This window comes from Cryptomeria japonica, chromosome 3 (genome assembly GCF_030272615.1).
Source record: "Cryptomeria japonica chromosome 3, Sugi_1.0, whole genome shotgun sequence".
Lineage (NCBI taxonomy): Eukaryota > Viridiplantae > Streptophyta > Pinopsida > Cupressales > Cupressaceae > Cryptomeria > Cryptomeria japonica.
Window position 1 is genome coordinate 359,839,861 of NC_081407.1, and position 12,792 is coordinate 359,852,652.

General features: G+C 33.7%; 1 protein-coding gene across 1 annotated transcript; it reads right to left on the reverse strand.

The window, feature by feature from the left end:
• Positions 1 to 11,366: 11,366 nt before the first annotated feature.
• Positions 11,367 to 12,054, reverse strand: LOC131079990 (peroxiredoxin-2B-like). Its single transcript, XM_058018041.2, has 3 exons — positions 11,900 to 12,054; positions 11,696 to 11,775; positions 11,367 to 11,596 (listed from the first exon to the last, which is right to left on the reverse strand). Exons 1-3 carry the CDS (start codon positions 12,052 to 12,054, stop codon positions 11,367 to 11,369), a joined length of 465 nt encoding a protein of 154 aa, XP_057874024.2.
• Positions 12,055 to 12,792: the final 738 nt, after the last annotated feature.

A 12,792-nucleotide genomic window follows, 5' to 3' on the forward strand; every position in this document is an offset into this window, starting at 1 on the left:
TGGGAAGATGTCTCCTACTGAGAAGCTTATGCCCACAACTACCATGCAAGCCTAGGCTAGCCAGGATTTGGTGAAGTCTGAATCTGAGAATAAGAAGCTAATTTTGATGTCAGTTGATGTTTTATAAAAGGTGGCTCCAAATGTACAACTATATTCAAATAATAGCCCCTCTGGCTATTATTCAAAAAGTTTTAGATAAATTTAAGGATGTTAGGATACATACATTCTGGAAGATGATTGAGGGTGATAGAGAGATTAAATAAGAGATTGCATATTATTTCTTATACATTGTTAGAAGGTGGTAAATTGTAAAAATCCTGCCTTATTTTGCTTAAATTCACTGTAGATATAGACAAGCAGATAGGTGTTTACTAGGGCAAGATCGCTAGTATTTCACAGTCTTTTGATCCTAATGTAACTAGAAGTGTTGAAGGGAAAATTATAGCTCTAAATGATCAGATCTCAAGCCTCCAAGTGGACAAGGACAAAATTTTGAGAAAAGTTGGTGAACTCCGGAACCTAATTGCCCCTTGGTTGGACACCATGTTGAGTAACAAGGCATATTGTATGAAGGAGATGGCCTGACCTGTGTCATCTAACCTAAGGGAATTAGAGATTCATGCTACAATATTTAGTGCATTCATCATAATTTTGGATAACTTGAAGAGTGGGTGGGATAGGATTTTTGAAGACTAATTATGCTGACATCTTCAAGTAATTATAAAGTTTTTGGTGAATATCTCTGTATATAAATTTTGGACTGCACCCCATCTTTGGCATTGCTATCAAAGGGGGAGATGAACGCGTTGACAGTGGGCCAACATCCCTTGCAGGGATTCATGACATGGTTTAACAACGTCTTGTGGATTCTATAAGTCTAGTGGTTGTATCGGGCATTGCTAGGTTGATCTTTTGGTGCAATAGCAACCCTAGCTTGTAACAAGTGGTATCAGAGCTTGGTCATAGGTTTGAATCACATAGGCCACAACGAGTGACGCTGGGAGGGGGATTGTTGGCAGTGGGCTAGCATCCCTTGTAGGGATTCACGACATGGTTTAACAACCTAATGTGGATTCTATAAGTCTAGTGGTTGTATCAGACATTGATAGGTCGATCTTTTGGTGCAACGACAACCCTATCTTGTAACAAACTAGTGAAAAATGTACAGTATAGAAGAGTGGAATTATTTGTCTAAGGGGGAGCCCTAGATTTTTTTGATGATTCTTTTAATTCTTTTGAACCGGTGTATAGTGCTGAACACTTAGTCATTTTTCACAAGTGTTGCCATCAAGTCCAAAGGGGGAGATTGTTGGAAATGACACTCATCTGGTGGCTGTTTATTGGTTTAGGGTTATCATTGATGGAAACTCTTCATAGAGATTTGATCCGGTGGTCACAATTCTTCTTATCCGGAAGTAGGTGTTAACCGGTAGCTAATTAACTAGTATTTCAGGAAGAATAGAGCATTTTTGGGTCTAGAAGCTTTCCAGTGATTACAATGCATTGAATTGTGTTTTGGATAATTGGGCCGACTTAGAAATATCACTTTATTACTGTTTTGGTGACTTTCACTTATCTTTTTGGATCTGGTCAAGCCGACATGTGACTACACGTTACACTAGCAGGCTGACATGATGTATGATCTATTTTGTGATTGCCAGTATATAAGTTTGGTGTGGATGATATTTTTTGTGGATTATACGATTGTATGCAAGTGAGTGGTGATTGAGAATCCATTTTGGTGCAATTTCACATGCACATTCTTGATCCGGTAGTTGACTGAGACAGAGAACAAGGTAGAACAAAGCAGAATAGAGAAGGTGATCCAGTCAGTGTATTCAGTGCTTAATTGGACTCATCCAAGCATTATAGATTCTATTTCAAAGTTTATTTACTATAATTCATCACTATAACAATTTTTTAAGTTAGTGAGACTTCTCTAAGGGTTGTAGCCTTCCAGGTTATTGTAATTGAGTAGTGAGATCTAGGCAATGTGCCTGAATGCCTGTGCATTCCCATATTATAATATTATTTCTCTATTGGCCATAGTGGAATAATACTATGGGTTCAACTCCTATTGTGGTTTTTTCCAATTTGGGTTTCCATGTAAATATTTTGGTGTTATGATCTTGTGGTTGTTTGTTTCATGTTTCTGCATTTTAGTTTTAAGTGTTCGCATCCGATGGTTTAAAGTTAAATTTGAAAATCTGATTATCTATAGATCACTGATTCACCCCCCTCTCAATGATCTTTGATTCCAAAATTGTTGACTAATCTATTGTTGAATGTTTTTAAATTCATTGTCTATCTTCTCCAATTGGTCAACGAAAACCCTAGTTAGTGATTCACCCTCATCATGACAATTATGTAAAGAATGAGGATAAACAACATCAATTGTTGGAATAGAAGAACCACCCACATTCTCATGAAACAAGTTATCCAAATTAGGCTCCATATCCTTAGTAATTAAACCTTGGGAAGCCTTAATCATACAACTTCTCATGGGAATGTTATAGGTAGGACTGATGGTATTAAAACTCATGCACAGAGGAGGGAAATTTGAATTTGAATTTGAAAATTATGATTAAGCAATACAAAATTTTGTGAAAAATGATTGATTAATCGATTAATTAAGCAATTTGATTTGTGAATTTGAAAGAGAAATGCATCTAGATCATAGCATAACATTGATAAAGATCAGATCTGAAAATTAAATTGAGAAATTATGCAACCACATGGTAAATTTTAGAATTATAAACTAGGGTTTTTGTAAATTCAACCACTAGATTTATGTAATTCAAATTGAAAATGAGATCTAGAATGAAAAATTTGAATTTAAAATTAAATGAATAATTCGATCTAAAATGATAAATCCAAATTAGAGAACCCACAAGCTTAATTTTAAAATTAAAAATTAGGGTTTTTGTGAATTTTAACCTCTAAATTTTTAAAATTCAATGAAAAATTAAACTTGCAAATGTAAATTTGAAATTGAAATGCACAAATATTCAGATTTGAGAACACAAATTAGAATTGTAGGTGTAAGGATTCGGGGTCACCAAAATGTAATTGTGAAAAATTAGGGTTTCCACCATAGAAGAAAGAAACCGCTAATTTATGACTTGGGGACCATTACATTAAGGAAAGATAGGAATTAGATAGATCTAAACCTAAGAAGTTTGAATGTTGGCCTAATTCTAGGGGGTTGTTAGATGATCCTCTTCTTTCCCTTAAGTTGAATTGCATTATTAAATTTGCTGAAATTAGGTTAAATGTGTTGGAATTGATGTAAAAATGCATAAACAGTAAGCTGCAGTTGTCGGATTGAGCCACAAACCTGGATATGAGGATTTTAAGAGGATTTATAGCTCTTCTCAAAAAGAGCTCTTAATTTGTTGGGACTGGTGTGAGGGTCACTTTGGTCCTCCAAACTTTTCACACTCCAATGGGGATCGATTCGTCTCTACAAACAAATCTTATCCTGAAGATCATAGCTTCATACCTATTCCTAGGCACACTAGAGAAGGGAAGTAGGTTGGGAATAGGGGGGGTTTGCCTTAGGTCAAACCCCATTTTTGGAATTAACCATGAAATAGAAATGAAATCTGATTGAATTGCAGTAAATGAAATGTTCTCCTTTTGAGGGAGATGTTGAATAATGACTAAAACGTAAATTATATACGTCCTTGTGAATTTTTTTAGTCTCTACACAAAATTAGGGTTTCATAAAGTCTTCAATAACATAAAACATGAATTTCAACTCCAATGCTTGAATCTTAACTTTATCTCTACTCTAATGCTTGAATGAAGACTGATTGCTTGCTTTCTTGAACTTGCTTTCTTGATTGCTTGAATCGATTAATCAATATGATTACCATATGATCAAATGAGATGGGTAGACCTCTTTTTATACTCACCCATCGAAAAACTTATTAATTTTCTGACATGAGCCAACACAAAGATGGAATTATTGCTCACACTTCATGATCATTAAGGTGCTCAAATCCTAATTGGGAGGATTGGGGTGCTGGGTGCTATGGTCCTAGGGGACCGGGGCACCATGCTCTGGTCCTGCCTAATTAGAGACCAAAATAAAGGGGCAAATTGATGTGCAAAGTGAAAATGGTGATAGATATACATAGCAAGAGAATAATCAGGTCCTATAAAAGCCTCAAAGCATGAACATGAAGGTGAGGGTTTAAATGCAGTCAAAATTGTAAGAGATTACAATTTAGGATGCTATAATATATACATAGTCATAATATTCATTCGTAAGATAAATTTTAAAAAGCATGACGATGATTATTTAATACTATTTCATTATCTTCACACACTTATGATTTATTAATTACATCATAGGAGTTTCCTCCTCTTCAAACTCCTCTTTGTGTTCTTCCCCAGTTGAGGTACCCTTGATCCCATTCATATTGGCATGGACACGATTATATTACACAATAGCTCCTTGGAGAGAGTAGGGGCATTGTGTCCACAACCAAACGGGAAATCTCTAATGGTTGAGGGCTTAGCCTTAGGAGTTGAGCATCGAATTACATCTGGTGGCTCTCGGTTCTTATCTTAGAAGGCTTGACTAATTTATTCTCTTTATGAACCTTAAGTTGTTTGATAGTTTCTACCCATTGCTTAGTGCTGGATAATTTTTCTATTTCTGTTTTTAATTGTACAATGTTAGGTATCTTGGATCCTTTTGGGTCGATATGTCCATGGTGAGGTTTGCATAGGACCTTTCTATTACCCTTTCTGTACGTCCCATGAATTCCATCAACAAGTAGCTATATTAGTCCAAGGAAGGTGTGAGCACCTATGTCCTAAGGTCAACATCTAAGATATGACACCTATGTAACGACTACCCCAAAAGGATCCAAAATTTACACATTTTTTTTTACAATCTAATCAGTACATGAGAACATGATATCAAGTAGCATATATTTCAAGCCACAAATAATTAAATTATCATAAATAATAATTTCAATTACATCATAGATGATAATGGATTTTTAAAACTAGCAATACCTAGAAACTGTATACCTCATGAGCTTTATGAGATAATGAAGGCTTCTCATCCATAATTTTATTTGGATTGATTGAGGTGAAATGCGAACCCTCCATAGTGGGTTTAGTCCCTATCCACCACTCCAAGAGGATTCTATGGTCCATGGTGAGAGAGAGATATTGCTTCAGTTCACCTCTTAAAGACCGAACACCTAAGGTGTTGACTACGTCAAGGATCAAACACATAAAAAATGTCATTCCACACTAAGAGATTATTTGGGTTGCTATTTGTTATAATATTTGATATTGGAGGAAAATTAAGAGGGGGGGGGTGAATCAGTTTTCCACAAGTATAAAAAATTAATGCAATTTATAAACCATTTACTAGAGCACAATTGAAACATCACAATGAAAGATAAAGCATGAAAGCACATAACACACAACACCTATATTTAGACGTGGAAAACTCGATAAAGGGAAAAAACCACGGCGGGAAACCCTACCCACAGTCAGTTAATACTTCTGCAGTAGTATGTGAAATAATTACAATGGGGATTGGACTTGCAATCAGGCCAATTGTCTAGAGCTCACTGCTCATCACAAAAGGGAAGTCTCACTGACTTACATAAACACTGTACTACAATCCAGAGAAAATGATCTATGAAAATAGCATCTCTTAATGCTCGATACAGTTTCAGTTAAGCACAAATGTCTTCCCTACAACTCTAAATCCTTCACAACCCTTCGCTGAATGATATATCTCTATTCGCACAATTACCTCTCTTTGATAATGTAGACATACCATACCATACCATACCATACCATACCATACCATAGCCAAATTACATGAATAAGTCACCTATATATACAGATCATCAACCTTGATAACAAGGTCGGCTAAACCCTAAACCCATAAACCATAATTACAAAAATTTCATCACATGATACCACCGGACCAATATTATGATTTATATCACATAGCATGGACCTAATTCAAATTCCCAAACAATTATATCCACCGAAAATTCTACTAAGATCTATATCAACACGTTTCACTAATCGGTAGAAACCCTTAGTACAAATAACACAGAATAACCAACCGGATCCAAATAGAATCACCAAATCATCATGCTAGCCAATGCAAAGCCACCAAACAATTAGGACAAGATCAAGAATGCCTTCAAAATGTTAGGAACCATTTCTATAAGCCGGACCAAAATCACTTAACCAAATCATCGAATATCACCAACTGGTACCAAGAAATATCAACCGGTAATTCAGAACATAAGCGATAGCTTCCAGAGCACCAAATCATGAACCAACTGAATTTGACAAGCATATAGGCATCCAAAATAACCATCCAAAACCAAAACCAATGATTTGATCATACTAGATTAGAATCTCTGATAACCAAGTCCAACTGGAATAGGTCCAACCGAGATAGCAACAACCAACCGAGACAGAACCATATCCAACTAGAGCACAGTGTTGACATCAATGACAACACATAAGCAATTTCAACATATGCCAACACTATCTATCCATTCTCATTAGAAATTCTCCTTTCCTTGTAGTCCATTGATTGACTAAGCTACAAGGACATCCATTGTCGATAGGCAGTTTCCCCTCAAGTCCACATGCTCCTAGAAAAAATCATCCAATTAGTCTAGATCAACATGGATATCACTCGTTTGCATGAAACAAGTGGCATCCATCCATTACCTAGGGGAACAACTGACAATCTACTAACGAGTATGGTCCTTGACTACAATCAATCTTGATTGGATTAGCTTGTCATGAGTGGTTCATAGGATTTATACCTCGGTGATCACCTCGAATATAGATGACAAGTCTACATCTTAGAGGAATAGCAACCTATACCTATTCCCTCATAGTGTGCTAATTGTATCCATTGTTGTAAAACCTAACACCTGTAGTTAGCTTAGTTCTATAACTAGAAAGAGAATCTTAATTTGGTAATAGGTAGTTTCCCAACTAGTCTCTTCTATGGCTCAATTAATAATTATTGAATTGTTATGATATGGAATTTTTATTCGGTTGTTTATACCCATGATATTACACCAATCTTCCAACTAGAAGTAGTTTCCAAGATTGTCTAAACAAAAGCCAAGAAGGTCAATATCTCCTTGGGCAACCTGTGACTATTAGCCTCTACCCAACACTTGTGTTATAATTAATGCAACTATTCTGAGTCTAATTTCAACACTGGTTGGTCATCTAGTATGCCAATTATGAGTTGAAAAGCAAACTTCCTTTCCCTCAAAGGCCACCAAGTGAACACAAATTGAATCAATTAATTTTATTGATTATATATATACATTTTAAACTCTTTTCACTTTTCACTTTAATTTTAGTGATTCCCACAAATGTCTACCTGTAGAGACCTTTCTCTTTTAATCCTTTCTCAAGTTTAATATTTCTTTTATGGTTAAACTCTCTAAACATCAAGGAGACAAATATTCATAGTTTATGGTTTCACTACGAAAGTTATATTCTTTATTGGTTATTCTTTTGTCTTATTAAATGAACCTTCAAAATGAATAACTAGGCTATTATGATTAAGGTGATGGTTTCCAGCAATCTAAGGGATGATTTTAAGTATTTTGATATTGTTTAAAAAAAAATATAGGAAAAATACCTTATGTGGTCCAAAACACATGATAAGCTCTATGAATGCACTAGATGTGGTTTTACTTTTTGAGTTTTGGCACAAGAGAGACTAAGCTCAACACAAGGTTCTAACTCTTTTAATGTTGTCTACAATTTATGAGGAGATTACTCACTTGCTTCAACTTGCTATGAGCATAAAATGACTGATTTGTCAAGGTGGATAACCTATATTGCAATAAGCAGTAAATATAAATATGTCATTCCTCAGCTGAGATTTTACCTAAGCGGAATTAATATTTCTAAACCCTTATATTTTCAACACTAATGATGAGGAATTTTCTTCCCTTTTCCTTATTTTACATCAAATAATCAACACTTACAAAGTGCAGCAAAACATATAAGCTAGATAAAGGTTTTGAGTCTAGAAAGGTAAAAATATGTTAGCTAGGTGAATGTTCTCTACTTTTTTTTTTTATAAAAAATTCGTCCATCTCTTGACAAAGTATGAGTGGAGATATAGAGCCTATAGTTCCCTTCAAAATAATTTGCTAAAGCATCACTATGAGGGAATAAGTTTCTTGTAGTTGCGATAATTCATCATGAGGGTTATGCCACATTCATGAACTAATGCATCTTTCTATTCATTTTAGTTCAACTATCAAACTTTAAAATAAATATAAATCATAAGAGCAACCTAGGGAGGGTGCTTAGGCAATAAGTGACTATAGTAGTTAACATAAGTAAATTTAAAAGATGATTTCAAGTAGTATCTAGATATAATTATGTTGGTTGAATTTACATATGGGTTAAGTATGGAAACCCCCCCTTCAAATTGGAGAATATACTCTACATTATTAACTAGGAAAATACAAACAAGCTACAACTATCCAAAATTCATGTCCATTTTTTTATCTTATTCTATTTAGTTTTTTAGATAAAGGAAAGAATGAGAAAGGGAAATAGAACCTTCTCTTTTCAATCAAAACCCTTGGTCCACAAATGTTGTTGTGAGATGTGAAACAACTTCAAAACACACCAAAACTACATGAAGATGAAAAAATGTCCCTTCAAGAGCCCTTCTTTGCTTCCCACGGCTCTGCCAGTGCTTCCCAAATTTTCTTTTCCCCAGACTACCTTGTTCTTTTTTTTCCAATCAAGGGGTCATAGGGTTCTAATAATGGTCTGACACTCTAGAGTTTTCCTCTTTCTGACCTTGAATTGCTCTCCAGGCATGGATGCCATGTTGATTTAATGAAACAACTTCCTCCAGACCTGTGCATGACTTCCTCTCAGACTCGCACTCCTCTCTTCATAAATGAAAGTTGTCTTGTGCATGAAAAAATGAAATGACCTCTCTTTTCCTTTTGGCTCTTATTGTTCTTTTCTTTTAATTTCATTTTGCAATGTTTTAATTTTTTTTTTTTGTTTCTTTCTTTTTATTGTTATAATTTATTTGTCTTTCTTTTTTCTTATATTTTCCATCATTCATACACAATATAACTTCATTTATATTATAATTTGATTCTTTCTAGACCAAGTTTAATACCAATGTCCCCATAACCTATCAAAATGAATAAAAGTCATGATTAAATAGATGACTAGAGACCTAGGTTAAGATGGACCTTAGCTGGGTGAGACAAACTGGCAAGGTAAAGATGAGATGCTAAAATGGCATCACCGACAATCTATCTCTCATCACTGGATCATAGAATCCACTTTACTTTGCACCTCGAGTACCTACAACCATTTGTCAATCTCACACAACTCCACAAATTCTTCAGTTTGGGTTAGCCATAAAATATAATATCAAAACATTAAGTTAATAAAATCAATATAATATTGATAACATTCATTAGTAATAATATGAAAAGTTCATAACCATCACACATGCATGCACATGAGTTCACTTAAGATAGTTGATCATGCAATTCATCCCTAGTCCAAATGACCATGGGGCTAAGAGTCAGACAAGAAATTAATTAGGTTTCTAGGGGATATGACACTATTATCACAAAGTTCTAAAACAACCAACACTAAACGCTTCATTGTCAGAACAAACTTAAAATAGTGAAATTATTTTATTCATAGATATGTCAAATATCATGTTATTTTCAATATCTTATTCCATAGCACTAGAAAAATATCTTCTTAAGACCATTCCTACAAAATTCTTCTAAATAACCTTAGAACTATTAAAACACTGTGAGAATTTCTTTAGCACTTGAAACCTCAAAATTTTCACCTTCCTCAATATTTGTAATTTTGACTTCAAGATTATCACAAACAAGAGAAAATCTTCACGATCTATTCCAAGTTCTATTTAGTCTCTAATTTTCATCTACAAACAATGCAATTGAGCCCATTTTTCTAACATCTAGAAAATATCATGCATGTTAATGTCTGTAATATTAGAAAAGAACTCTCATTTTGACTTCCATTTTTTCCACTTCACTTCACATGTCAATCTTAGTTGCACCCAAAAGATCATTGATATTCGTTTAGTGCTAATTAATTAAAGGGGTTAAAAAAATCAATGAAAGCACATAGAGGGTATCTACAAGTGTAGAAGTAACAACAACAACAACAACACTAAATAGCACACAATAGATATTTTCATTGTAAAACCTCCATTACTCTACTATCTAATTGCATAGAATCTTTTTTACTTAGGATTCACTTTTCTACCTTCTCAAAGAAAATGCATTCTAATCCTATTAAAATGAATTTGGAGCTTTGACTAAGGCAAGTGTTTAATTATTTATATGAAATCTCATCCTAAATAAAAGGTTTTATTACATGTACAAGTTTGTAGGATTATAAATGATATCATAATCATAGAGGACATTATTCTAATTGTACAAGAAATTGACATACTAGATGGACAATATTATGGTTGTATAAATGATATTCAACAAGACCAAACATCGTTATGTGCAAATTTATTCTAGTTGGACAATATTATGTTTGAGGAAGGAAAACAAGAGAAAAAATCTAGATAACTTAAGAACATAAAACAAAGGAAAAAGCTACAACCCTAATTCCTCCTTTTAAACTTTGTCAAGTGCTAAAATTTATGTTAAACCATTGAAGAAGATTCCTTCCTTAACCTTGTGTCTTATTTTCTTTGTATATATAGTTTACCCTTAATTGTTTGATTCTAGTATCTAAATCATAATTTAAAATATTTTTTAATTTAGATTTAAAAAAATGTATTAATTGAAAATCTATGACACACCAGCAATCTATTAGCTTATATATTCATTTCTTAACTTTTAAATTATAAATACACATTAAATTGATTTAAAATCTCATAAATAATTTAAATTTATAATTTTACTAGAGTATCCAATTTCTTTATAAGATTATTTATTTATCTACCAATGTCTATGCCTCTCTCTCCACTACAATCAGATCCAACCATGCATTGATATTCAGAGACAACAAAATAAAAAAACTGTCATAATGTTTAAGATCCTAATTTGAAAAATGATCATCAAAATAGTAACACCACCACCTTCAAAAACACCATGATATGGATAGGGATCATCAACTAAAATAATTGTATTCCACTGGAGAATAGAAAAAGATCACGCAGATCAAAATAACATCACAGGTTGAAGGATTTTTTGGGCAGAAACTTAGACGTCAAGATACGTGAAGAAAACCCAAAATAGTGAAAATCTTTTATTCATAGTGATTTTCACTATCTAATCTCCACAACACTCTTAAATTTCATCAGCACTGGAAATTTCAAAACGCCCACCACCTTCAATATTTACAACTTTGATTTCGAGATTATCACAAACCAGAGCAAATCTTCGCGATCTGATTCCCAACATATCTTCTGACAAACCTAATGCTTGGATATACTTTTCAGATAAATCTGCCAGAAATTTTACGTGCTTGTTATTTGGATATGTTTTTCCCCATTCTCTAAGTAGAAATGGTTCATTAGCTGAAACAGAACCAAAAAAAAATTAGACGAAAGGACATGAAAGTTCACATGTGATACAAAAAAACAGATTATCATAAAATGCTAGCAAATATTACATACCACTAATGAGAAGTATGTCATCCATACCCCTGGTCTTCAATTCCTTGGCCTTCTCAACAAAGTCCGGAACATGCTGCAGACTGCAACAACCAAATTAAATTATAAATAACAATAGAATGAGAATGATTTATCTTTCATTTCTGCACCAAAAAAGTAACCACCACCATCATAAAACTCTGCAAACTTTTACAAAACCCAAATTACGTAGAGCTAAGAGTGAAGGCAGCTGGAACACCAAAGACAAAGATCTTTTTCCCAGTTGCAAGAGAGTGAAGAGACACACGCTTCACATTGCCATCTTCAGTAATGGAAGCGAGAGTTCCCTCTGGAATTTTATCGCCAACAACAATGGGAGCCATTACTCTCAATTGTTCTGCTTCAAATCAAGACTTACATAGGGTTTCAGGGAAAAAAAATGGATTTTAATTGTGATTTGATATCCGAGCAAGGGCATTTACTCTGTTATGAAATATTTCCTTTAATAGCCAAAATCTACTTAGAAATGCCAGAAAATCTACTCAAAATACCAGCACTGGAGTGAATAATTTAGCAGAGTCGTCCAGCCAACTGTTGGTAAATATAATGACCACCTCCTTATATTAAAATCGCTCTCAGGATTTTAATGATTTCTTTTACTCTTTATTATCGAGAATATAACAAGTTGAATGATATTTCGTTTTTTTTATTCTAATAATGGATCATGGAGTGTGAAAGAAATATCTATTTAAAATATTCTACACAATCAAAATCCAGAAACATAATAAGTATATTGATATGGATTGTAGAAATATGTTTATGTTTTTGAGTATATTATAATATGATTATAAATTGATTGTGAGATTTGACCTTGTCTCTAGAATCTGCCTTTGTAACTAAACAAAATCTTGATAGATGATGAAGGTGGTGACTTTATAGAGTTGAAGAAAATAAATAGCTTTGACATCAATAAACACATAGAAATTGCTGCTCAACAACTAATAAAACTTTATATTCATTCTTGATCACGAGATCAAGGGTAGCTGACCATAAAGATCAGAGACAAAAGGGTAGCTGACCATAAATATCAGAGACAAAGATTTCATTACAATCTACCTCTT